At 52.6% G+C, this 22592-nt stretch overlaps 1 protein-coding gene across 1 annotated transcript; it reads left to right on the top strand.

Annotated features, from left to right (window-relative positions):
- The first annotated feature begins 5580 nt into the window (after positions 1-5580).
- On the top strand, positions 5581-22018 carry LOC139243545 (transmembrane protein 52B-like). Its single transcript, XM_070870786.1, has 5 exons — positions 5581-5680; positions 8107-8150; positions 9208-9252; positions 14090-14268; positions 21380-22018. Exons 1-5 carry the CDS (start codon positions 5624-5626, stop codon positions 21562-21564), a joined length of 510 nt encoding a protein of 169 aa, XP_070726887.1. The 5' UTR covers positions 5581-5623; the 3' UTR covers positions 21565-22018.
- Positions 22019-22592: the final 574 nt, after the last annotated feature.

The following is a 22592-nucleotide window of genomic DNA, read 5'->3' as shown; positions in this document are numbered from 1 at the left end:
TCACTAGGACTAAAAAGTTGGATGTAAATGAATTGCGTTGCCATATGGATTGATTGGTTGTATGTAAATGAATTTAAATGATTGTATTCCGCCCCCTGTAAACTGCTTATAACCCCGCGGCACAAGGCACTCGGGGGGAAGAGGTTCGCAGATCGCGGGATCTCAACTCTTCTCCCAGAGCTCTGTTAGCAATAAAGTTGTCTCTCTTACTTTACTAGAGTCTATGTGAATTTATTTTCACTAACACATGTATGTGTATTTATGTATGTATATATAAACATTTATTCAGCAATAAACTTCTATTGTGGATTTAGCCTGTAGTTGTCTGAGCAGATGGGATTGGAGGGGACAGAAGTATGTGGTGGGGTATCCTGTCCATTATTCTTTGAGCAACAGCAGTACACAGGCCTTCCCGATTCTGCAAGCTCAGTCCCGACGCATATATGGTTATATGATAGCCATTTAAAGATATCTCCTGAGAGAGAGGGACTGAGAGACACCAGTCAGTGTACAGATATCCCTGAGAGAGAGGGACTGAGAGACACCAGTCAGTGTACAGATATCTTCCTGCGGGAGAGAGACTGAGAGACACCAGTCGGTGTACAGATATCCCTGAGAGAGAGGGACTGAGAGACACCAGTCAGTGTACAGATATCCCTGAGAGAGAGGGGACTGAGAGACACCAGTCAGTGTACAGATATCTTCCTGCGGGAGAGAGACTGAGAGACACCAGTCAGTGTACAGATATCCCCCTGAGGGAGAGAGGGGACTGAGAGACACCAGTCAGTGTACAGATATCCCCCTGAGGGAGAGAGGGACTGAGAGACACCAGTCAGTGTACAGATATCCCTGAGAGAGAGGGACTGAGAGACACCAGTCAGTGTACAGATATCTCCCTGAGCGAGAGGGGACTGAGAGACACCAGTCAGTGTACAGATATCTCCCTGAGCGAGAGGGGACTGAGAGACACCAGTCAGTGTACAGATATCTCCCTGCGGGAGAGAGACTGAGACACCAGTCAGTGTACAGGTATCTCCCTGAGAGAGAGGGACTGAGAGACACCAGTCAGTGTACAGATATCTCCCTGAGGGAGAGGGACTGAGAGACACCAGTCAGTGTACAGGTATCTCCCTGAGAGAGAGGGACTGAGAGACACCAGTCAGTGTACAGGTATCTCCCTGAGAGAGAGGGACTGAGAGACACCAGTCAGTGTACAGGTATCTCCCTGAGAGAGGGACTGAGAGACACCAGTCAGTGTACAGGTATCTCCCTGAGAGAGAGGGACTGAGAGACACCAGTCAGTGTACAGGTATCTCCCTGAGAGAGAGGGACTGAGAGACACCAGTCAGTGTACAGATATCTCCCTGAGGGAGAGGGACTGAGAGACACCAGTCAGTGTACAGGTATCTCCCTGATAGAGAGGGACTGAGAGACACCAGTCAGTGTACAGGTATCTCCCTGAGAGAGAGGGACTGAGAGACACCAGTCAGTGTACAGGTATCTCCCTGAGAGAGGGACTGAGAGACACCAGTCAGTGTACAGGTATCTCCCTGAGAGAGAGGGATTGAGACACCAGTCAGTGTATAGGTATCTCCCTGAGAGAGAGGGATTGAGAGACACCAGTTAGTGTACAGATATCTCCCTGAGAGAGAGGGGACTGAGAGACACCAGTCAGTGTGCAGATATCTCCATGAGGAAGAGGGGACTGAGAGACACCAATCAGCATACAGATATCTCGCTGAGAGCCACCAGTCAGTGTACAGATATCTCCCTGAGGGAGAGGGGACTGAGAGACACCAGTCAGTGTACAGATATCTCCCTGAGGGAGAGGGACTGAGAGACACCAGTCAGTGTACAGATATCTCCCTGAGGGAGAGGGGACTGAGAGACACCAGTCAGTGTACAGATATCTCCCTGAGGGAGAGGGGACTGAGAGACACCAGTCAGTGTACAGATATCTCCCTGAGGGAGAGGGGACTGAGAGACACCAGTCAGTGTACAGATATCTCCCCGCGGGAGGGGGGACTGAGAGACACCAGTCAGTGTACAGATATCTCCCTGAGGGAGAGGGACTGAGAGACACCAGTCAGTGTACAGATATCTCCCTGAGGGAGAGGGACTGAGAGACATCAGTCAGTGTACAGATATCTCCCTGAGGGAGAGGGACTGAGAGACACCAGTCAGTGTACAGATATCTCCCTGAGGGAGAGGGACTGAGAGACATCAGTCAGTGTACAGATATCTCCCTGAGGGAGAGGGACTGAGAGACACCAGTCCGTGTGCAGATATCTTCCTGAGTGAAAGGGGACTGAGAGACACCAGTCAACATACAGATATCTCGCTGAGAGTGAGAATCATAGAATCAAAGAATGTTACAGCACAGAAGGATGCCATTCAGCCCATCGAATCTGCTCTTCCCTCAAATCCTTGTATTGCTTCTCCTCCTAGTATAATTCCCTTTTGAAGAAACGATCAAATCTGCCTCCCATCACCCACCCAGACATTGCGTTCCAGGTCCGAAGCACTCAGTGCGTACATATTTTTTCCTCGTGTTGTCTCTGGTTCTTCTGCCAAACACCTTCAATCTGTGTCCTCTGGTTGTCAACCTTTCCGCCAATAGGTAGAGTTTCTCCTTGTTTACACTGTCTCAACCCTTCACGATTCTGAACACCTCCATCAAATCTCCTCTCAACCTTCTCTGTATCAGCTGTGTCTCAGTGGGCAGCGCACTCGTCTCAGAGTCAGAAGGTTGTGGGTTCGAGTCCCACTCCAGGGACTTGAGCACGTAAATCTAGGCTGACACTCCCAGTACTGAGGGTGCGCTGTCGGAGGGGCGGTACTGAGGGAGTGCCGCACTGTCGGAGGGGCAGTACTGAGGGAGTGCCGCACTGTCGGAGGGGCAGTACTGAGGGAGTGCCGCACTGTCGGAGGGGCAGTACTGAGGGAGCGCCGCACTGTCGGAGGGGCGGTACTGAGGGAGCGCCGCACTGTCGGAGGGGCAGTACTGAGGGAGCGCTGTCGGAGGGGCGGTACTGAGGGAGTGCCGCACTGTCGGAGGGGCAGTACTGAGGGAGCGCTGCACTGTCGGAGGGGCAGTACTGAGGGTGCGCTGTCGGAGGGGCGGTACTGAGGGAGTGCCGCACTGTCGGAGGGGCAGTACTGAGGGAGTGTCGCACTGTCGGAGGGGCAGTACTGAGGGAGTGCCGCACTGTCGGAGGGACAGTACTGAGGGAGTGCCGCACTGTCGGAGGGGCAGTACTGAGGGAGTGCCGCACTGTCGGAGGGACAGTACTGAGGGAGTGCCGCACTGTCGGAGGGGCAGTACTGAGGGAGCGCCGCACTGTCGGAGGGGCAGTACTGAGGGAGTGATGCACTGTGTTGTCGGAGGGGCAGTACTGAGGGAGTGCTGCACTGTGTTGTCGGAGGGGCAGTACTGAGGGAGTGCTGCACTGTGTTGTCGGAGGGGCAGTACTGAGGGAGTGCTGCACTGTGTTGTCGGAGGGGCAGTACTGAGGGAGTGCTGCACTGTGTTGTCGGAGGGGCAGTACTGAGGGAGTGCTGCACTGTGTTGTCGGAGGGGCAGTACTGAGGGAGCGCCGAACTGTGTTGTTGGAGGGGCAGTACTGAGGGAGTGCCGCACTGTCGGAGGGGCAGTACTGAGGGAGCGCCGCACTGTGTTGTCGGAGGGGCAGTACTGAGGGAGTGCCACACTGTCGGAGGGGCAGTACTGAGGGAGCGCCGCACTGTGTTGTCGGAGGGTCAGTACTGAGGGAACGCCGCACTGTCGGAGGGGCAGTACTGAGGGAGCACCGCACTGCCGGAGGGGCGGTACTGAGGGAGTGCCGCACTGTCGGAGGGGCAGTACTGAGGGAGCGCCGCACTGTCGGAGGGGCAGTACTGAGGGAGCACCGCACTGTCGGAGGGGCAGTACTGAGGGAGCACCGCACTGTCGGAGGGGCAGTACTGAGGGAGCGCCGCACTGTCGGAGGGGCAGTACTGAGGGAGCACCGCACTGTCGGAGGGGCAGTACTGAGGGAGCACCGCACTGTCGGAGGGGCAGTACTGAGGGAGCGCCGCACTGTCGGAGGGACAGTACTGAGGGAGCGCCGCACTGTCGGAGGGGCAGTACTGAGGGAGTGCCGCACTGTCGGAGGGGCAGTACTGAGGGAGCACCGCACTGTCGGAGGGGCCGTCTTTCAGATGAGACGTTAAACCGAGGCTTTGATTTTTTATTTCCGATGAAACGGGCTGCTGCAGACTCGGGAATCTTTACCTTCACTGTTGAATTTTCCCCCTCTATCTCTCTCTCTCTCTCTCTCTCGCGTCCTTGCACACAGGTTGAACGTCCCACCTCAGAGTTGAAGATGAGTGAGGGAAGTGTTGGCTCCGCTCCGCCTCTCTCCTCCTGGTCTCCGGGAAGGCTGGTGCCGGAGAGCGCGGTGCGAGCAGACACTCCGACTGCTGGTGCCCGCACGCGCTCACTCTCTCCCCGTCTGTGCAATGGGAGCCCGGTGTCACAGAGCCCCAGGATTGCCGTGATGTCGGAGGGTGGGGAGAAGGGGCTGAGGGGGTATCCCAGGCTTGGGAGCGGTGGACAGGGTGCACGGGGGTGAACTTTAATGTCGAGTGTGAGATCCCTTGTGTGCTCAACTTTTAATTTCTGTCATTAAAGCGTTCCTGGAAAGTTACAAGACCTGCGGTTGTGAGTTTCATGGAGTCTGGCTGGGTTCCTGAAACGGCAGACGCTCTCCCCAGGTGGGGGTTAGGTAAGTGGGAGAGATAGAGGGGAGCAAGAGAGAGAGAGAGAGAGAAGGGAGGGATGGAGAAAAAAAATAGACAGTCAGAGAGAGGGGGGGATGGATGCGGGGTGGGGGGGGGAGAGAGAGAGAGAGAGAGAGAGAGAGAGACAGGGATGGAGAGAGAGGGAGAGGGACAGAGAGAGGAGGAGAGAGAGAAACAGGGCGAGAGAAACAGAGAGGGAGAGAGCGGGAGAGACACAGAGAGCGAGAGATAAGGATAGAGAGAATGAGAGAGACATGGACGAAGAGAGAGGGAGAGGGGCAGAGAGAGAGAGTCAGAGAGAGGGAGAGGGACAGAAAGAGAGAGAGACAGAAAGAGAGAGAGACAGAGAGAGAGAGAGAGACAGAGACAGAGGGAGGGACAGAGAGAGAGAGACAGAGAGTGAGGGTCAGGGAGAGAGAGAGAGAGAGAGTGAGAGAGAGAGAGAGACAGAGGGAGGGACAGAGAGAGGGACAGAGAGAGAGAGAGAGAGAGACAGAGACAGAGACAGAGAGAGAGGGAGAGAGAGAGAGAGAGGGACAGAGAGAGAGAGAGAGAGAGGGACAGAGAGAGAGAGAAGGACAGAGACGCCTGCCCTCGGGACCCTGGGGGGAGTCTGTGCGCCGACGCGAGTCTCCACGGCAACAGGTGTGAGCTGTCGTTGCTCCAAGGTTAGGGGCAGTGGCCCGAACACTGTGCCCCGGGGCAAGGTCCCTTTAACTGTGGGCGGGGTCTCGGCAGGGCGCTATTAAAGGGGCCGTCTCGCCGGACGGGCAGAGACCTGAGCTACTGGTCGGAGGGGTCTGTGTGTGTGCTGCACAAACCCAGCCCGGACAGGCAGAGGATGGTAATGTTGGCTCGCACTGCCATTCCTCTTTCCTGTCTCTCCGTCCTGTGTCAGGTCAGTGTTCCCTCTCTCTAATGGTGCACTCTCTCCTTCCCTCTCTCCGTCCTGTGTCAGGTCAGTGTCCTCTCCCTCTAATGGTGCACTCTCTCCTTCCCTCTCTCCGTCCTGTCTCAGGTCAGTGTTCCCTCTCTCTAATGGTGCGTTCTCTCCTTCCCTCTCTCCGTCCTGTGTCAGGTTAGTGTTCCCTCTCCCTAATGGTGCACTCTCTCCTTCCCTCTCTCCGTCCTGTGTCAGGTTAGTGTCCCCTCTCTAATGGTGCGTTCTCTCCTTCCCTCTCTCCGTCCTGTCTCAGGTCAGTGTTCCCTCTCTCTAATGGTGCGTTCTCTCCTTCCCTCTCTCCGTCCTGTGTCAGGTTAGTGTCCTCTCCCTCTAATGGTGCGTTCTCTCCTTCCCTCTCTCCGTCCTGTGTCAGGTTAGTGTCCCCTCTCTAATGGTGCACTCTCTCCTTCCCTCTCTCCGTCCTGTCTCAGGTCAGTGTTCCCTCTCTCTAATGGTGCGTTCTCTCCTTCCCTCTCTCCGTCCTGTGTCAGGTTAGTGTCCTCTCCCTCTAATGGTGCGTTCTCTCCTTCCCTCTCTCCGTCCTGTGTCAGGTTAGTGTCCTCTCCCTCTAATGGTGCGTTCTCTCCTTCCCTCTCTCCGTCCTGTGTCAGGTCAGTGTTCCCTCTCTCTAATGGTGCGTTCTCTCCTTCCCTCTCTCCGTCCTGTGTCAGGTCAGTATTCCCTCTCTCTAATGGTGCATTCTCTCCTTCCCTCTCTCCGTCCTGTGTCAGGTCAGTGTTCCCTCTCTCTAATGGTGCACTCTCTCCTTCCCTCTCTCCGTCCTGTGTCAGGTTAGTGTCCCCTCTCTAATGGTGCACTCTCTCCTTCCCTCTCTCCGTCCTGTGTCAGGTTAGTGTCCTCTCCCTCTAATGGTGCACTCTCTCCTTCACTCTCTCCGTCCTGTGTCAGGTCAGTGTTCCCTCTCTCTAATGGTGCACTCTCTCCTTCCCTCTCTCCGTCCTGTGTCAGGTTAGTGTCCTCTCTCTAATGGTGCGTTCTCTCCTTCCCTCTCTCCGTCCTGTGTCAGGTTAGTGTTCCCTCTCTCTAATGGTGTACTCTCTCCTTCCCTCTCTCCGTCCTGTGTCAGGTTAGTGTCCTCTCCCTCTAATGGTGCACTCTCTCCTTCCCTCTCTCCGTCCTGTGTCAGGTCAGTGTTCCCTCTCTCTAATGGTGCACTCTCTCCTTCCCTCTCTCTGTCCTGTGTCAGGTTAGTATTCCCTCTCTCTAATGGTGCGCTCTCTCCTTCCCTCTCTCCTTCCTGTGTCAGCTTAGTGTCCTCTCAATCTAATGGTGCATTCTCTCCTTCCCTCTCTCCGTCCTGTGTCAGGTCAGTGCCCTCTCCCTCTAATGGTGCGTTCTCTCCTTCCCTCTCTCCGTCCTGTGTCAGGTCAGTGCTCTCTCCCTCTAATGGTGCGCTCTCTCCTTCCCTCTCTCCGTCCTGTGTCAGGTCAGTGTTCCCTCTCTCTAATGGTGCACTCTCTCCTTCCCTCTCTCTGTCCTGTGTCAGGTCAGTGTTCCCTCTCTCTAACATAGCGCTCTCTCCTTCCCTCTCTCCGTCCTGTGTCAGGTCAGTGTTCCCTCTCTCTAACATAGCGCTCTCTCCTTCCCTCTCTCCGTCCTGTGTCAGGTCAGTGCTCTCTCCATCTAATGGTGCGTTCTCTCCTTCCTTCTCTCCCTCCTGTGTCAGGTCAGTGTTCCCTCTCTCTAATGGTGCGTTCTCTCCTTCCCTCTCTCCGTCCTGTGTCAGGTCAGTGCTCTCTCCCTCTAATGGTGCGCACTCTCCTTCCCTCTCTCTGTCCTGTTTCAGGTCAGTGCTCCCTCTCTCTAACGCAGCGCTGTCTCCTTCCCTCTCTCTCTAAGGCAGAGCTCTCCCCTTCCCTCTCTCTCCAACGCAATGCTCTCTCCTTCCCGCCCTCCATCCTGTGAGAAGATCGCAGGCTCCTCTCTGCTAATGGTACACTCTCTTCGCCCCACTCTAGTGATACAATCTTTCCTTCCCTCTCTCCCTCCCTTCTAATGTTACGCTGCCCCTTCCATCTCTCTCTCTCTCTCTCCCTCTCTGTGTGTGTGTGTGTCTCTCTCTCCCTCTATCTCTCTGTCTCTGTCTCTCTCTCTGTCTCTGTCTCTTTCCGTCTCTCTCTCTCTCTCGATCTCTCCCTCTATCTCTCTGTCTCTGTCTCTCTCTCTGTCTCTGTCTCTTTCCGTCTCTCTCTCTCTCTCGATCTCTCTCTCTATCTCTCTGTCTCTCTCTCTTTCCGTCTGTCTCTGTCTCTGTCTCTTTTCATCTCTCTCTCTCTCTCTCATCCCTCTCTCTCTGTCTCTCTCCCTCTCTCAAATCGATCCTCGACTCTAAATGTTGATGTTTCTGTGTCCTGGTGCAGATGGTCAGGGTACGATGTGACGATGAATGTGATTCCAGCGATCAGTGAGTACGACTTCAATTGTACAGCCACGATGAGACCTGATAGAATAATAGAGCAAAGAGGGAGGTCATCCTGCTCACAGGGCCTGTGCTGGGACTTTGGCAGAGGGTTTCAATTAGTCCCACTGCCCCAGCACTTTCACCGCATTGTCGGAGGGGCAGTACTGAGGGAACGCCGCACTGTCAGAGGGGCAGTACTGAGGGAACGCCGCACTGTCGGAGGGGCAGTACTGAGGGAGCGCCGCACTGTTGGAGGGGCAGTACTGAGGGAACGCCGCACTGTCGGAGGGGCAGTACTGAGGGAACGCCGCACTGTCGGAGGGGCAGTACTGAGGGAGCGCCGCACTGTTGGAGGGGCAGTACTGAGGGAACGCCGCACTGTCGGAGGGGCAGTACTGAGGGAACGCCGCACTGTCGGAGGGGCAGTACTGAGGGAGCGCCGCACTGTTGGAGGGGCAGTACTGAGGGAACGCCGCACTGTCGGAGGGGCAGTACTGAGGGAACGCCGCACTGTCGGAGGGGCAGTACTGAGGGAGCGCCGCACTGTCGGAGGGGCAGTACTGAGGGAGTGCCGCACTGTCGGAGGGGCAGTACTGAGGGAGCGCCGCACTGTTGGAGGGGCAGTACTGAGGGAACGCCGCACTGTCGGAGGGGCAGTACTGAGGGAGCGCCGCACTGTCGGAGGGGCAGTACTGAGGGAGCACCGCACTGTCGGAGGGGCAGTACTGAGGGAGTGCAGCACTGTCGGAGGGGCAGTACTGAGGGAGTGCCGCACTGTCGGAGGGGCAGTACTGAGGGAGCGCCGCACTGTCGGAGGGGCAGTACTGAGGGAGCGCCGCACTGTCGGAGGGGCAGTACTGAGGGAGCGCCGCACTGTCGGAGGGGCAGTACTGAGGGAGTGCCGCACTGTCGGAGGGTCTCCCTTTCGGGTGAGATGTTAAAACCGAGGCTCTGTCTGTCCTCCACAACTGACCCTCCTCAAACTGTGACAACCCCTCCACCATTTCCTATTCCTTCACTCCGGTGTATTAATAATCTTTATTTCTGACTCTCTCTTTAGCTGCTCTGGAACTGACTCCAGGCTGACAAGTCTGTGGTACGTCTGGTGAGTACTGTCGGGATAGTGAGCTTATACCTCACTCACTCACTCACTCTCACTCACTCACTCACTCACTCACTCACTCACTCACTCACTCACTCACTGTCTCACTCACTCACTGTCTCACTCACTCACTCACTCACTGTCTCACTCACTCACTATCACACTATCTCACTATCACACTATCTCACTATCTCACTCACTCACTCACTCACTGTTTCACTGTCTCACTCACTCACTCACTCACTCACTGTCTCACTCACTCACTCACTGTCTCACTGTCTCACTCACTCACTGTCTCACTCACTCACTCACTCACTCACTCACTCACTCACTGTCTCACTCACTCACTATCACACTATCTCACTCACTCACTCACTATCGCACTCACTCACTCACTTACTCACTCACTCACTGTCTCAACTCACTCACACACTCACTCACTCACACACTCAGCCACTCACTCACTGTCTCACTCACTCACTATCACACTATCTCACTCACTATCACACTATCTCACTATCTCACTCACTCACTATCGCACTCACTCACTCACTCTCTTACTCACTCACTCACACACTATCTCACTATCACACTATCTCACTCACTGTCTCACTCACTCACTATCACACTATCTCACTCACTATCACACTATCTCACTATCTCACTCACTCACTATCGCACTCACTCACTCACTCTCTTACTCACTCACTCACACACTATCTCACTATCACACTATCTCACTCACTGTCTCACTCACTCACTATCACACTATCTCACTATCTCACTCACTCACTCACTCACTGTCTCACTCACTCACTCACTCACTATCACACTATCTCACTCACTATCTCACTATCTCACTCACTCACTCACTATCACTATCTCACTCACTATCTCACTATCTCTCACTCACTCACTCACTGTCTCACTCACTCACTATCACACTATCTCACTCACTATCACACTATCTCACTCACTCACTCACTATCGCACTCACTCACTCACTTACTCACTCACTCACTGTCTCAACTCACTCACACACTCACTCACTCACACACTCAGCCACTCACTCACTGTCTCACTCACTCACTATCACACTATCTCACTCACTATCACACTATCTCACTATCTCACTCACTCACTATCGCACTCACTCACTCACTCTCTTACTCACTCACTCACACACTCAGCCACTCACTCACTCACTGACTGTCTCACTCACTCACTATCACACTATCTCACTATCGCACTCACTCACTCACTGTCTCACTCATTCACTATCACACTATCTCACTCACTATCACACTATCTCGCTATCTCACTCACTCACTATCGCACTCACTCACTCTCTTACTCACTCACTCACTGTCTCAACTCACTCACACACTCACTCACTCACTCACTCACACACTCAGTCACTCACTCACCTCACTCACTCACACTCACTCACACACTCACTCACTCTCTTACTCACGCACTCATACACACACTCACTCAGTCAGTCAGTCAGTCACTCACACACTCACTCACTGTCTCACCTCACTCACTCACTCACACATTCACTCACTCACTCACTATCTCACTCACTATCTCACTCACTCAATCACACTCTCACTGACTCACTCACTATCTCACTCTCACACCTCACTCACTCACTCACACTCACTCACTATCTCACTCTCTCACCTCACTCACTCACTCACTTACTATCTCACTCTGTCACCTCACTCTCTCACTCACTCACACTCAGTCACTCACTCACTCACACTCACTCACTCACTGACTATCACACTCTCTCACCTCACTCACTCACTCACTCATTCACACTCACTCACTGTCTTACCTCACTCACTCACTCATTCACTCACTCACTCACTCACTCACTCACTCACTCTCTCACTCACTCACACTCACTTACTCACACACAACCCCTGGGAAATTCCATTCATAATTTCCTAAGATTAAACCAGACTTCCTTTTAACGCCTAGTTGGATAGGCCGGGGTTGTTTGCTTTGGAACAGAGGAGGCTGAGGGGAGACCTGATTGAGGTGTATAAAATGATGAGGGGCCTGGATAGAGTGGATAGGACGGACCTGTTTCCCTCGGCAGAGGGGTCAACAACCAGGGGGCAGGGATTGAAAGTAATTGGGGGGAGGTTTAGAGGGGATTTGAGGGGAGAGGGTGGTGGGGTTCTGGGACGGAACTCACGGCCTGAAAGGGCGGTAGAGGCAGAAACCCTCCCCACATTTGGCAGTGCACCTTGAAGAGCCGTAACATACAGGGCTACGGACCCAGAGCGGGAAAGTGGAGGAAGTGCATCCGGGAGGGCGCTGAGCACCTCGAGTCTTGTCGCTGAGAGTGTGCAGAGACCAAGCGCAGGCAGCGGAAGGAGTGTGCGGCAAACCAGTCCCACCCTCCCCTTCCCTCAACCACTGTCTGTCCCACCTGTGACAGGGACTGTGGTTCCCGTATTGGACGGTTCAGTCACCTGAGAATGACTATATGCTGCATTTCTGCACGCTCTCGGCGACGAGACTCGAGGTGCTCAGCGCCCTCCCGGATGCACTTCCTCCACTTAGGGGCGGACTGGTCTTTGGGCCAGGGACTCCCAGGTGTCGGTGGGGATGTTGCACTTTATCAGGGAGGGTGTCCCTTGTAACGTTTTCTCTGCCCACCTGGGGCTCGCTTGCCGTGAAGGAGTTCCGAGTAGAGCGCTTGCTTTGGGAGTCTCATGTCTGGGGCGTGCGGACAATGTGGCCCTGCCCAGCGGAGCTGGTCGAGTGTGGTCAGTGCTTCGATGCTGGGGATGTTGGCCTGGTCGAGGACGCTAACGTTGGTGCGTCTGTCCTCCCGGGGGATTTGCAGGATCTCGTGGAGACAGCGTTGGTGATATTTCTCCAGCGACTTGAGGTGTTTACTGTACATGGTCCATGTCTCTGGGCCATACAGGAGGGCGGGTATCACTACAGCCCTTAGACCATGAGCTGGGGGTGAGATACCTACTGTACATGGTCCATGTCTCTGGGCCATACAGGAGGGCAGGTATCACTACAGCCCTGTAGACCATGAGCTGGGGGTGAGATACCTACTGTACATGGTCCATGTCTCTGGGCCATACAGGAGGGTGGGTATCACTACAGCCCTGTAGACCATGAGCTGGGGGTGAGATACCTACTGTACATGGTCCATGTCTCTGGGCCATACAGGAGGGTGGGTATCACTACAGCCCTGTAGACCATGAGCTGGGGGTGAGATACCTACTGTACACGGTCCATGTCTCTGGGCCATACAGGAGGGCGGGTATCACTACAGCCCTGTAGACCATGAGCTGGGGGTGAGATACCTACTGTACATGGTCCATGTCTCTGGGCCATACAGGAGGGCAGGTATCACTACAGCCCTGTAGACCATGAGCTGGGGGTGAGATACCTACTGTACATGGTCCATGTCTCTGGGCCATACAGGAGGGCGGGTATCACTACAGCCCTGTAGACCATGAGCTGGGGGTGAGATACCTACTGTACATGGTCCATGTCTCTGAGCCATACAGGAGGGCGGGTATCACTACAGCCCTGTAGACCATGAGCTCGGTGGTGGATTTGAGGGTCTGGTCTTCGAACACTCTTTTCCTCAGCACTGGCTTTTGTCAGCGGGTTGTGCTGATGGGGGGGAGAAAGAGTCGGGATAAATGGTTCATTCTCGGGTTGGCAATCAGTAACTAGTGGGGTGTCACAGGGATCAGTGCTGGGACCCCAACTATTTACAATCTATATCAACGACTTGGAAGAAGGGACTGAGTGTAACGTAGACAAGTTTGCTGACGATACAAAGATGGGAGGAAAAGCAATGTGTGAGGAGGACACAAAAAAATCTACAAAAGGACATAGACAGACTAAGTGAGTGGGCAACAATTTGTCAGATGGATTATAATGTTGGAAAGTGTGAGGTCATGCACTTTGGCAGAAAAAAATCAAAGAGCAAGTTATTATTTAAATGGAGAAAGATTGCAAAGTGCTGCAGTACAGCGGGACCTGGGGGTTACTTGTACATGAAACACAAAAGGTTAGTCTGCAGGTACAGCAAGTGATCAGGAAGGCCAATGGTATCTTGGCCTTTATTGCAAAGGGGATGGAGTATAAAAGCAGGGAAGTCTTGCTCCAGTTATACAGGGTATTGGTGAGGCCACACCTGGAGTACTGCGTGCACAGTTCTGGTCTCCGTATTTATGAAAGGATACACTTTGCTTTGGAGGTAGTTCAGAGAAGGTTCACTCGGTTGATTCCGGAGATGAGGGGGTTGACTTATGAGGAAAGATTGAGGAGGTTGGGCCTCTACTCATTGGAATTCAGAAGAATGAGAGGTGATCTTACCGAAACGTATCAGATTATGAGGGGGCTTGACAAGGTGGATGCAGAGAGGATGTTCCCACTGATGGGGGAGACTAGAACTAGGGGGCATGGTCTTAGAATAAGGGGCCGCCCATTTAAAACTGAGATGAGGAGGAATTTCTTCTCTCAGAGGGTTGTAAATCTGTGGAATTCGCTGCCTCAGAGAGCTGTGGAAGCCGGGACATTGAATATATTTAAGACAGAGATAGACAGTTCCTTAACCGATAAGGGGATAAGGGGGCGGGCAGGGAAGTGGAGCTGTGTCCATGATCGGATCAGCCATGATGGTATTAAATGGCGGAGCAGGCTCGAGGGGCCGAATGGCCGACTCCTGCTCCTATTTCTGATGTTCTTGTGAGGAAAGATGTGAACAAACGTCGGTGTGGACTGGTGGGGCTGTATGGCCTCTTTCTGTGCCGTATATACCGTGTAACTCTCTGATTTCGCTCAGGCTGCTGCTGGTCTTGTCTCTCCTCCTCGTCCTGTGTGGAATTATCACCAGCTGTGTCCGGTGTTGTGCGCGCAGACAGCACGATGACGGGGCGTTGAGTGCCCGGCCTTACGAGGTCACTGTCATCACCCTCGACCATGACAACACCATCCACAGCACCATCCAGAACACCATCACCTGTGAGTACCGGCAACGGCACCCGGTGGGGTTCGGGGGGGTCTTTCCCCCTCTCCAACCCCTCTCTCTCTCTCTCTGTCTGCCCCATCTTCCCTCTCTCCAACCCCTCTCTCTCTCTGTCTGATCCATCTTCCCTCTCTCCAACCCCTCTCTGTCTGTCTGTCTGATCCATCTTCCCTCTCTTCAACCCCTCTCTCTCTCTGTCTGCCCCATCTTCCCTCTCTCCAACCCCTCTCTCTCTCTTCCTGCCCCATCTTCCCTCTCTCCAACCCCTCTCTCTCTCTGTCTGCCCCATCTTCCCTCTCTCCAACCCCTCTCTCTCTCTTCCTGCCCCATCTTCCCTCGCTCCAACCCCTCTCTCTCTGTCTGTCTGATCCATCTTCCCTCTCTCCAACTCCTCTCTCTCTGTCTGATCTATCTTCCCTCTCTCCAACCTCTCTCTCTCTCTGACTTATCCATCTTCCCTCTCTCCAACCCCTCTTTCTCTCTGTCTGATCCATCTTCCCTCTCTCCAAGCCCTCTCTCTCTGTCTGATCCATCTTCCCTCTCTCCAACCCCTCTCTCTCTCTGTCTGATCCATCTTCCCTCTCTCCAACCCCTCTCTCTCTCTGTCTGATCCATCTTCCCTCTCTACCAACCCCTCTCTCTCTATGTCTGATCCATCTTCCCTCTCTCCAAGCCCTCTCTCTCTGTCTGATCCATCTTGCCTCTCTCCAAGCCGTCTCTCTCTCTGTCTGCACCATCTTCCCTCTCTCCAACCCCTCTCTCTCTCTTCCTGACCCATCTTCCCTCTCTCCAAGCCCTCTCTCTCTGTCTGTCTGATCCATCTTCCCTCTCTCCAACCCCTCTCTCTCTCTGTCTGATCCATCTTCCCTCTCTCCAAGCCCTCTCTCTCTGTCTGATCCATCTTCCCTCTCTACCAACCCCTCTCTCTCTATGTCTGATCCATCTTCCCTCTCTCCAACCCCTCTCTCTGTAACTACCCGACTACTCCCCTCACAGAAGTCTGCTTCGCATCGACTTGCCTCATCTCACAACCCCTCTCGACTGTCTGATCCATCTTCCACTCCCTACTCCCAACCTCCACCCCTCTCTCGTCTTCTGTCTGATCCATCTTCACTCTCTCCAAACCCTCTCTCTCTCTGTCTGATCCATCTTCCCTCTCTCCAACCCCTCTCTCTCTCTGTCTGTCTGATCCATCTTCCCTCTCTCCAACCCCTCTCTCTCTCTTCCTGCCGCATCTTCCCTCTCTCCAACCCCTCTCTCTCTCTGTCTGCCCCATCTTCCCTCTCTCCAACCCCTCTCTCTCTCTCTGTCTGATCCATCTTCCCTCTCTCCAACCCCCCTCTCTCTCTTCCTGCCGCATCTTCCCTCTCTCCAACTCCTCTCTCTCTGTCTGATCCATCTTCCCTCTCTCCAACCCCCCTCTCTCTCTTCCTGCCGCATCTTCCCTCTCTCCAACTCCTCTCTCTCTCTCTGTCTGCCCCATCTTCCCTCTCTCCAACCCCTCTCTCTCTTCCTGCACCATCTTCCCTCTCTCCAACCCCTCTCTCTCTCTCTGTCTGCCCCATCTGCCCTCTCTCCAACCCCTCTCTCTTCCTGCACCATCTTCCCTCTCTCCAACCCCCCTCTCTCTCTCTCACTGCCCCCATCCTTCCCCCTCTCTCTCTGTCTAAGCACATAAGAACATAAGAAATAGGAGCAGGAGTCGGCCATTCGGCCCCTCAAGCCTGCTCCGCCATTTAATAAGATCATGGCCGATCTGATCATGGACTCAGCTCCACTTCCCCGCCCGCTCCCCATAACCCTTCACTCCCTTATCGCTCAAAAATCTGTCTATCTCCTCCTTAAATATATTCAGTGACCCAGCCTCCACAGGTCCCTGAGGCAGCGAATTCCACAGATTCATGAGAAGAAATTCCTCCACATCTCAGTTTTAAATGGGCGGGCCCTTATTCTAAGACCATGCCCCCTAGTTCTAGTCTCCCCCATCAGTGGGAACATCCTCTCTGCATCCACCTTGTCGAGCCCCCTCATAATCTGATACGTTTCGGTAAGATCACCTCTCATTCTTCTGAATTCCAATGAGTAGAGGCCCAACCTCCTCAATCTTTCCTCATAAGTCAATCCCCTCATCTCCGGAATCAACCGAGTGAACCTTCTCTGAACTGCCTCCAAAGCAAGTCTATCCTTTCGTAAATACGGAAACCAAAACTGCACGCAGTACTCCAGGTGTGGCCTCACCAACACCCTGTATAACTGGAGCAAGACTTCCCTGCTTTTATACTCCATCCATTTTGCAATAAAGGCCAAGATACCATTGGCCTTCCTGATCACTTGCTGTACCTGCATATTAACCTTTTGTGTTTCATGCACAAGGAAGAAAGGGGTTGACTTATGAGGAAAGGTTGAGGAGGTTGGGCCTCTACTCATTGGAATTCAGAAGAATGAGAGGCGATCTTATTGAAACGTATCAGATCCTGAGGGGGCTTGACAAGGTGGATGCAGAGAGGATGTTTCCCCTCGTGGGAGAATCTCGAACCAGGGTGCATAACTTCAGAGTCAGGGGTCATAGAAACATCGAAAATAGGTGCAGGAGTAGGCCATTCGGCCCTTCGAGCCTGCACCACCATTCAATAAGATCATGGCTGATCATTCCCTCAGTACCCCTTTCCTGCTTTCTCTCCCTACCACTTGATCCCTTTAGCAGTAAGGGCCACATCTAACTCCCTCTTGAATATATCCAATGAACTGGCCTCAACAACTCTCTGCGGCAGGGAATTCCACAGGTTAACAACTCTCTGAGTGAAGAAGTTTCTCCACATCTCGGTCCTAAATGCCCTACCCCTTATCCTTAGACTGTGTCCCCTGGTTCTGGACTTCCCCAACATCGGGAACATTCTTCCCGCATCTAACCTGTCCCGTCCTGTCAGTATTTTATATGTTCTATGAGATCCGCTCTTATAAACCCCAATGTCTCAAGGCCCAGTTGATCCAGTCTCTCCTCATATTTCAGTCCAGCCATCCCGGGAATCAGTCTGGTGAACCTTCGCTGCACTCCCTCAATAGCAAGAACGTCCTTCCTCAGATTAGGAGACCAAAACTGAACACAATATTCCAGATGAGGCCTCACTAAGGCCCTGTACAACTGCAGTAAGATCTCCCTGCTCCTGTATTCAAATCCTCTCGCTATGAAGGCCAACATACCATTTGCCTTCTTCACCGCCTGCTGTACCTGCATGCCAACCTTCAATGACTGATGTACCATGACCCCCAGGTCCCGTTGCACCTCCCCTTTTCCTAATCTGTCACCATTCAGATAATATTCTGCCTTCGTGTTTTTGCCCCCAAAGTGGATAACCTCACATTTATCCACATTATACTGCATCTGCCACGCATTTGCCCACTCACCTAACCTGTCCAAGTCACCCTGCAGCCTTTTAGCGTCCTCCTCACAGCTCACACTGCCACCCAGCTTAGTGTCATCTGCAAACTTGGAGATATTACACTTAATTCCTTCATCCAAATCATTGATGTATATTGTAAATAGCTGGGGTCCCAGCACTGAGCCCTGCGGCACTCCACTAGTCACTGCCTGCCATTCTGAAAAGGACCTGTTTATCCCGACTCTCTGCTTCCTGTCTGCCAACCAGTTCTCTATCCACGTCAGTACATTACCCCCAATACCATGTGCTTTAATTTTGCACACCAATCTCTTGTGTGGGACCTTGTTAAAAGCCTTTTGAAAGTCCAAATACACCACATCCACTGGTTCCCCCTTGTCCACTCTACCAGTTACATCCTCAAAAAATTCCAGAAGGGGATGATTTCCCCTTCATAAATCCATGCTGACTTGTCCCGATCCTGTCACTGCTTTCCAAATGTGCTGTTATTTCATCCTTAATAATTGATTCCAGCATTTTCCCCACTACTGATGTCAGGCTAACCGGTCTATAATTACCTGTTTTCTCTCTCCCTCCCTTTTTAAAAAGTGGTGTTACATTAGCTACCCTCCAGTCCTTAGGAACTAATCCAGAGTCGATAGACTGTTGGAAAATGATCACCAATACATCCACTATTTCTAGGGCTACTTCCTTAAGTACTCTGGGATGCAGACTATCAAACCCCGGGGATTTATCGGCCTTCAATCCCATCAATTTCCCTAACACAATTTCCCGCCTAATCAGGACATCCTCCAGTTCCTCCTTCTCACTAGACCCTCGGTCCCCTAGTACTTCTGGAAGGTTATTTGTGTCTTCCTTCACGAAGACAGAACCAAAGTATTTGTTCAGTTGGTCTGCCATTTCTTTGTTCCCCATTATAAATTCACCTGAATCTGACTGCAAGGGACCTACATTTGTCTTCACTAAACTTTTTCTCTTCACATATCTATGGAAGCTTTTGCAGTCAGTTTTTATGTTCCCTGCAAGCTTCTTCTCGTACTCTATTTCCCCCTCCTAATTAAACCCTTTGTCCTCCTCTGCTGAATTCTAAATTTCTCCCAGTCCTCAGGTTTGCTGCTTTTTCTGGCCAATTTATATGCCTCTTCCTTGGATTTAACACTATCCCTAATTTCCCTTGTTAGCCACGGTTGAGCCACCTTCCCCGTTTTATTTTTACTCCAGACAGGGATGTACAATTGCTGAAGTTCATCCATGTGATCTTTAAATGTTTGCCATTGCCAATCCACCGTCAACCCTTTAAGTATCATTTGCCAGTCTATTCTAGCCAATTCACGCCTCAAACCATCGAAGTTACCTTTCCTTAAGTTCAGGACCCTAGTCTCTGAATTATCTGTGTCACTCTCCACCTTAATGAAGAATTATACCATATTATGGTCACTCTTCCCCAAGGGGCCTCGCACAACAAGATTGTTAATGAGTCCTTTCTCATTACACATCACCCAGTCTAGGATGGCCAGCTCACTAGTTGGTTCCTCGACATATTGGTCTCGAAAACCATCCTTAATACACTCCAGGAAATCCTCCTCCACCGCATTGCTACCAGTTTGGTTAGCCCAATCAATATGTAGATTGAAGTCGCCCGTGATAATTGCTGTACCTTTATTGCACGCATCCCAATTTCTTGTTTGATGCTGTCCCCAACCTCACTACTACTGTTTGGTGGTCCGTACACAACTCCCACTAGCGTTTTCTGCCCTTTGGTATTCCGTAGCTCCACCCATACCGATTCCACATCATCCAGGCTAATGTCCTTCCTTACTATTGCGTTAATTTCTTCTTTAACCAGCAACGCCACCCCACCTCCTTTTCCTTTCTGTCTATCATTCCTGAATGTTGAATACCTCTGGATGTTGAGTTCCCAGCCTTGGTCACCCTGGAGCCATGTCTCCGTAATCCCAATTATATCACACCCATTAACTGCTGTCTGCGCAGTTAATTTGTCCACCTTATTCCTCGCATTGAGGCACAGAGCCTTCAGACTTGTCTTTTTAACACCCTTTGCCCCTTTAGAATTTTGCTGTAATGTGGCCCTTTTTGCTTTTTGCCTTGGGTTTCTCTGCCCTCCACTTTTACTTTTCTTCTTTCTATCTTTTGCTTCTGCCCCCATTCTACTTCCCTCTGTCTCCCTGCATAGGTTCCCATCCCCCTGCCATATTAGTTTAACCCCTCCCCAACAGCACTAGCAAACACTCCCCCAAGGACATTGGTTCCGGTCCTGCCCAGGTGCAGACCGTCCGGTTTGTACTGGTCCCACCTCCCCCAGAACCGGTTCCAATGTCCCAGGAATTTGAATCCCTCCCTGCTGCACCACTGCTCAAGCCACGTATTCATCTGCGCTATCCTGCGATTCCTACTCTGACTATCACATGGCACTGGTAGCAATCCCGAGATTACTACTTTTGAGGTCCTACTTTTTAAGACGGAGACGAGGAGGAATTTCTTCTCGTGATTCTTTGGAATTCTCTGCCCCAGAGAACTGTGGAGGCTGGGTCATTGAATATATTTAAGATGCAGATCGACAGATTTATGAACGATAAGGGAGTGAAGGGTTATGGGGAGCGGGCGGGAAGTGGAGCTGAGTCCATGATCAGATCAGCCATGATGGTATTAAATGGCAGAGCAGGCTCGAGGGGCCGAATGGCCGACTCCTACTCCTATTTCTTATGTTCTTACGTAGTGTTGTGGGAATTGTTGTCCAATATTTCATGTACCTGCCCTGGGAGTGTTTGATGGGACAGTGCAGAGGGAGCTTTACTCTGTATCTAACCCCCTGTACCTGCCCTGGGAGAGTTTGATGGGACAGTGTAGAGGGAGCTTTACTCTGTATCTAACCCCCTGTACCTGCCCCGGGAGTGTTTGATGGGACAGTGTAGAGGGAGCTTTACTCTGTATCTATCCCCCTGTACCTACCCTGGGAGTGTTTGACGGGACAGTGTAGAGGGAGCTTTACTCTGTATCTAACCCCCTGTACCTGCCCTGGGAGTGTTTGATGGGACAGTGTAGAGGGAGCTTTACTCTGTATCTAACCCTCTGTACCTGCCCTGGGAGTGTTTGATGGGGCAGTGTAGAGGGAGCATTACTCTGTATCTAACCCCCTGTACCTGCCCTGGGAGTGTTTGATGGGACAGTGTAGAGAGAGCTTTACTCTGTATCTAACCCCCTGTACCTGCCCTGGGAGTGTTTGACGGGACAGTGCGGAGGGAGCTTTACTCTGTATCTAACCCCGTGCTGTACCTGCCCTGGGGGTGTTTGATGGGACAGTGTAGAGGGAGCTTTACTCTGTATCTAACCCCCTGTACCTGCCCTGGGAGTGTTTGATGGGACAGTGTAGAGGGAGCTTTACTCTGTATCTAATGCCGTGCTGTACCTGCCCTGGGAGTGTTTGACGGGACAGTGTAGAGGGAGCTTTACTCTGTATCTAATGCCGTGCTGTACCTGCCCTGGGAGTGTTTGATGGGACAGTGTAGAGGGAGCTTTACTCTGTATCTAACCCCCTGTACCTGCCCTGGGAGTGTTTGACGGGACAGTGCGGAGGGAGCATTACTCTGTATCTAACCCCCTGTACCTGCCCTGGGAGTGTTTGATGGGACAGTGTAGAGGGAGCTTTACTCTGTATCTAACCCCGTGCTGTATTTTTTCTCCCGTCCAGCGATACAGTCGCTCTTCATCCCGAGCGCCCGTCGAATCTTCACGGTCACTCGCTGCCACAACTCCGCGCCCGCCCCCATGCGAGAGACCCCGCCGTGTTACGAGGAGGCGCTGGGGACGCCGAGAGCCCGCGAGACCTCCGAGGCGGCGGACGGAGCGAGAGGGACGGCGGAGGCTGCGAAGTGAGTGCGGGCGTGAGACTTTCGCTTCCCCACCGCGTGAGCTTCTCTGACCTCTCTCGCTCGCTCTCTCGCTCTCTCGAAGTGTGACCTGCGATGACTTGTACCAACCTTTGACACCCCCCCCCACCTCCCCAGCCCCAACCCCACCACCCTGAGACTGGCAGTGTCGTAGGGGCCCGTGACCCTTCCCCTGGCCCATCGAGTGCGAGGGATATATCTGGGACCAGCCCTCCTCCGAATACACAAGGAATAGGAGCAGGAGTCGGCCATACGGCCTCTCGAGCCTGCTCCGTCATTCAGTAAGATCGTGGGCTGATCTGATCATGGACTCAGCTCCACTTCCCCGCCCGCTCCCCAAAACCCCTTACTCCCTTATCGCTGAAAACTGTCTATCTCCCACCAGACTGATTTCCGGGATGGCAGATCTGACATATGAGGAGAGACTGGATCGACTAGGCTTATATTCACTGGAATTTAGAAGAATGAGAGGGGATCCCATAGAAACATATCAAATTCTGACGGGATTGGACAGGTTAGATGCAGGAAGAATGTTCCCGATGTTGGGGAAGTCCAGAACCAGGGGACGTAGTCTAAGGATAAGGGGTAGGCCATTTAGGACCGAGATGAGGAGAAACTTCTTCACTCAGAGAGTTGTGAACCTGTGGAATTCCCTGCCGCAGAGAGTTGTTGGGGCCAGTTCATTGGATATATTCAAAAGGGAGTTAGATATGGCCCTTACAGCTTAAGGGATCAAGAGGTACAGAGAGAAAGCAGGAAAGGGGTACTGAGGTGAATGATCAGCCATGATCTTATTGAATGGTGGTGCAGGCTCGAAGGGCCGAATGGCCCACTCCTGCACCTATTTTCTATGTTTCTATGTTAAATATATTTGATATCCCAGCCTCCACAGCTCTCTGGGACAGAGAATTCCACAGATTCACGACCCTCTGAGAGAAGAAATTCATCCTCATCTCAATCTCAATTGGGCGATCCCTTATTTTGAGACCATGCCCCCTAGTTCTAGTCTCCCCC

The sequence above is a fragment of the Pristiophorus japonicus genome, unplaced genomic scaffold, assembly GCF_044704955.1.
Source record: "Pristiophorus japonicus isolate sPriJap1 unplaced genomic scaffold, sPriJap1.hap1 HAP1_SCAFFOLD_1724, whole genome shotgun sequence".
NCBI classification, from domain to species: domain Eukaryota; kingdom Metazoa; phylum Chordata; class Chondrichthyes; family Pristiophoridae; genus Pristiophorus; species Pristiophorus japonicus.
This window is presented reverse-complemented; position numbering and strand designations above follow the sequence as displayed.

Coding starts and splice junctions, on each gene's coding strand:
- LOC139243545 (XM_070870786.1), top strand. CDS start 5,624: ATGGTAATGTTGGCTCGCACTGCCATTCCTCTTTCCTGTCTCTCCGTC. Junction 5,681..8,106: donor GTCTCTCCGTCCTGTGTCAG/GTCAGTGTTCCC, acceptor GTCCTGGTGCAG/ATGGTCAGGGTACGATGTGA. Junction 9,253..14,089: donor ACAAGTCTGTGGTACGTCTG/GTGAGTACTGTC, acceptor GATTTCGCTCAG/GCTGCTGCTGGTCTTGTCTC.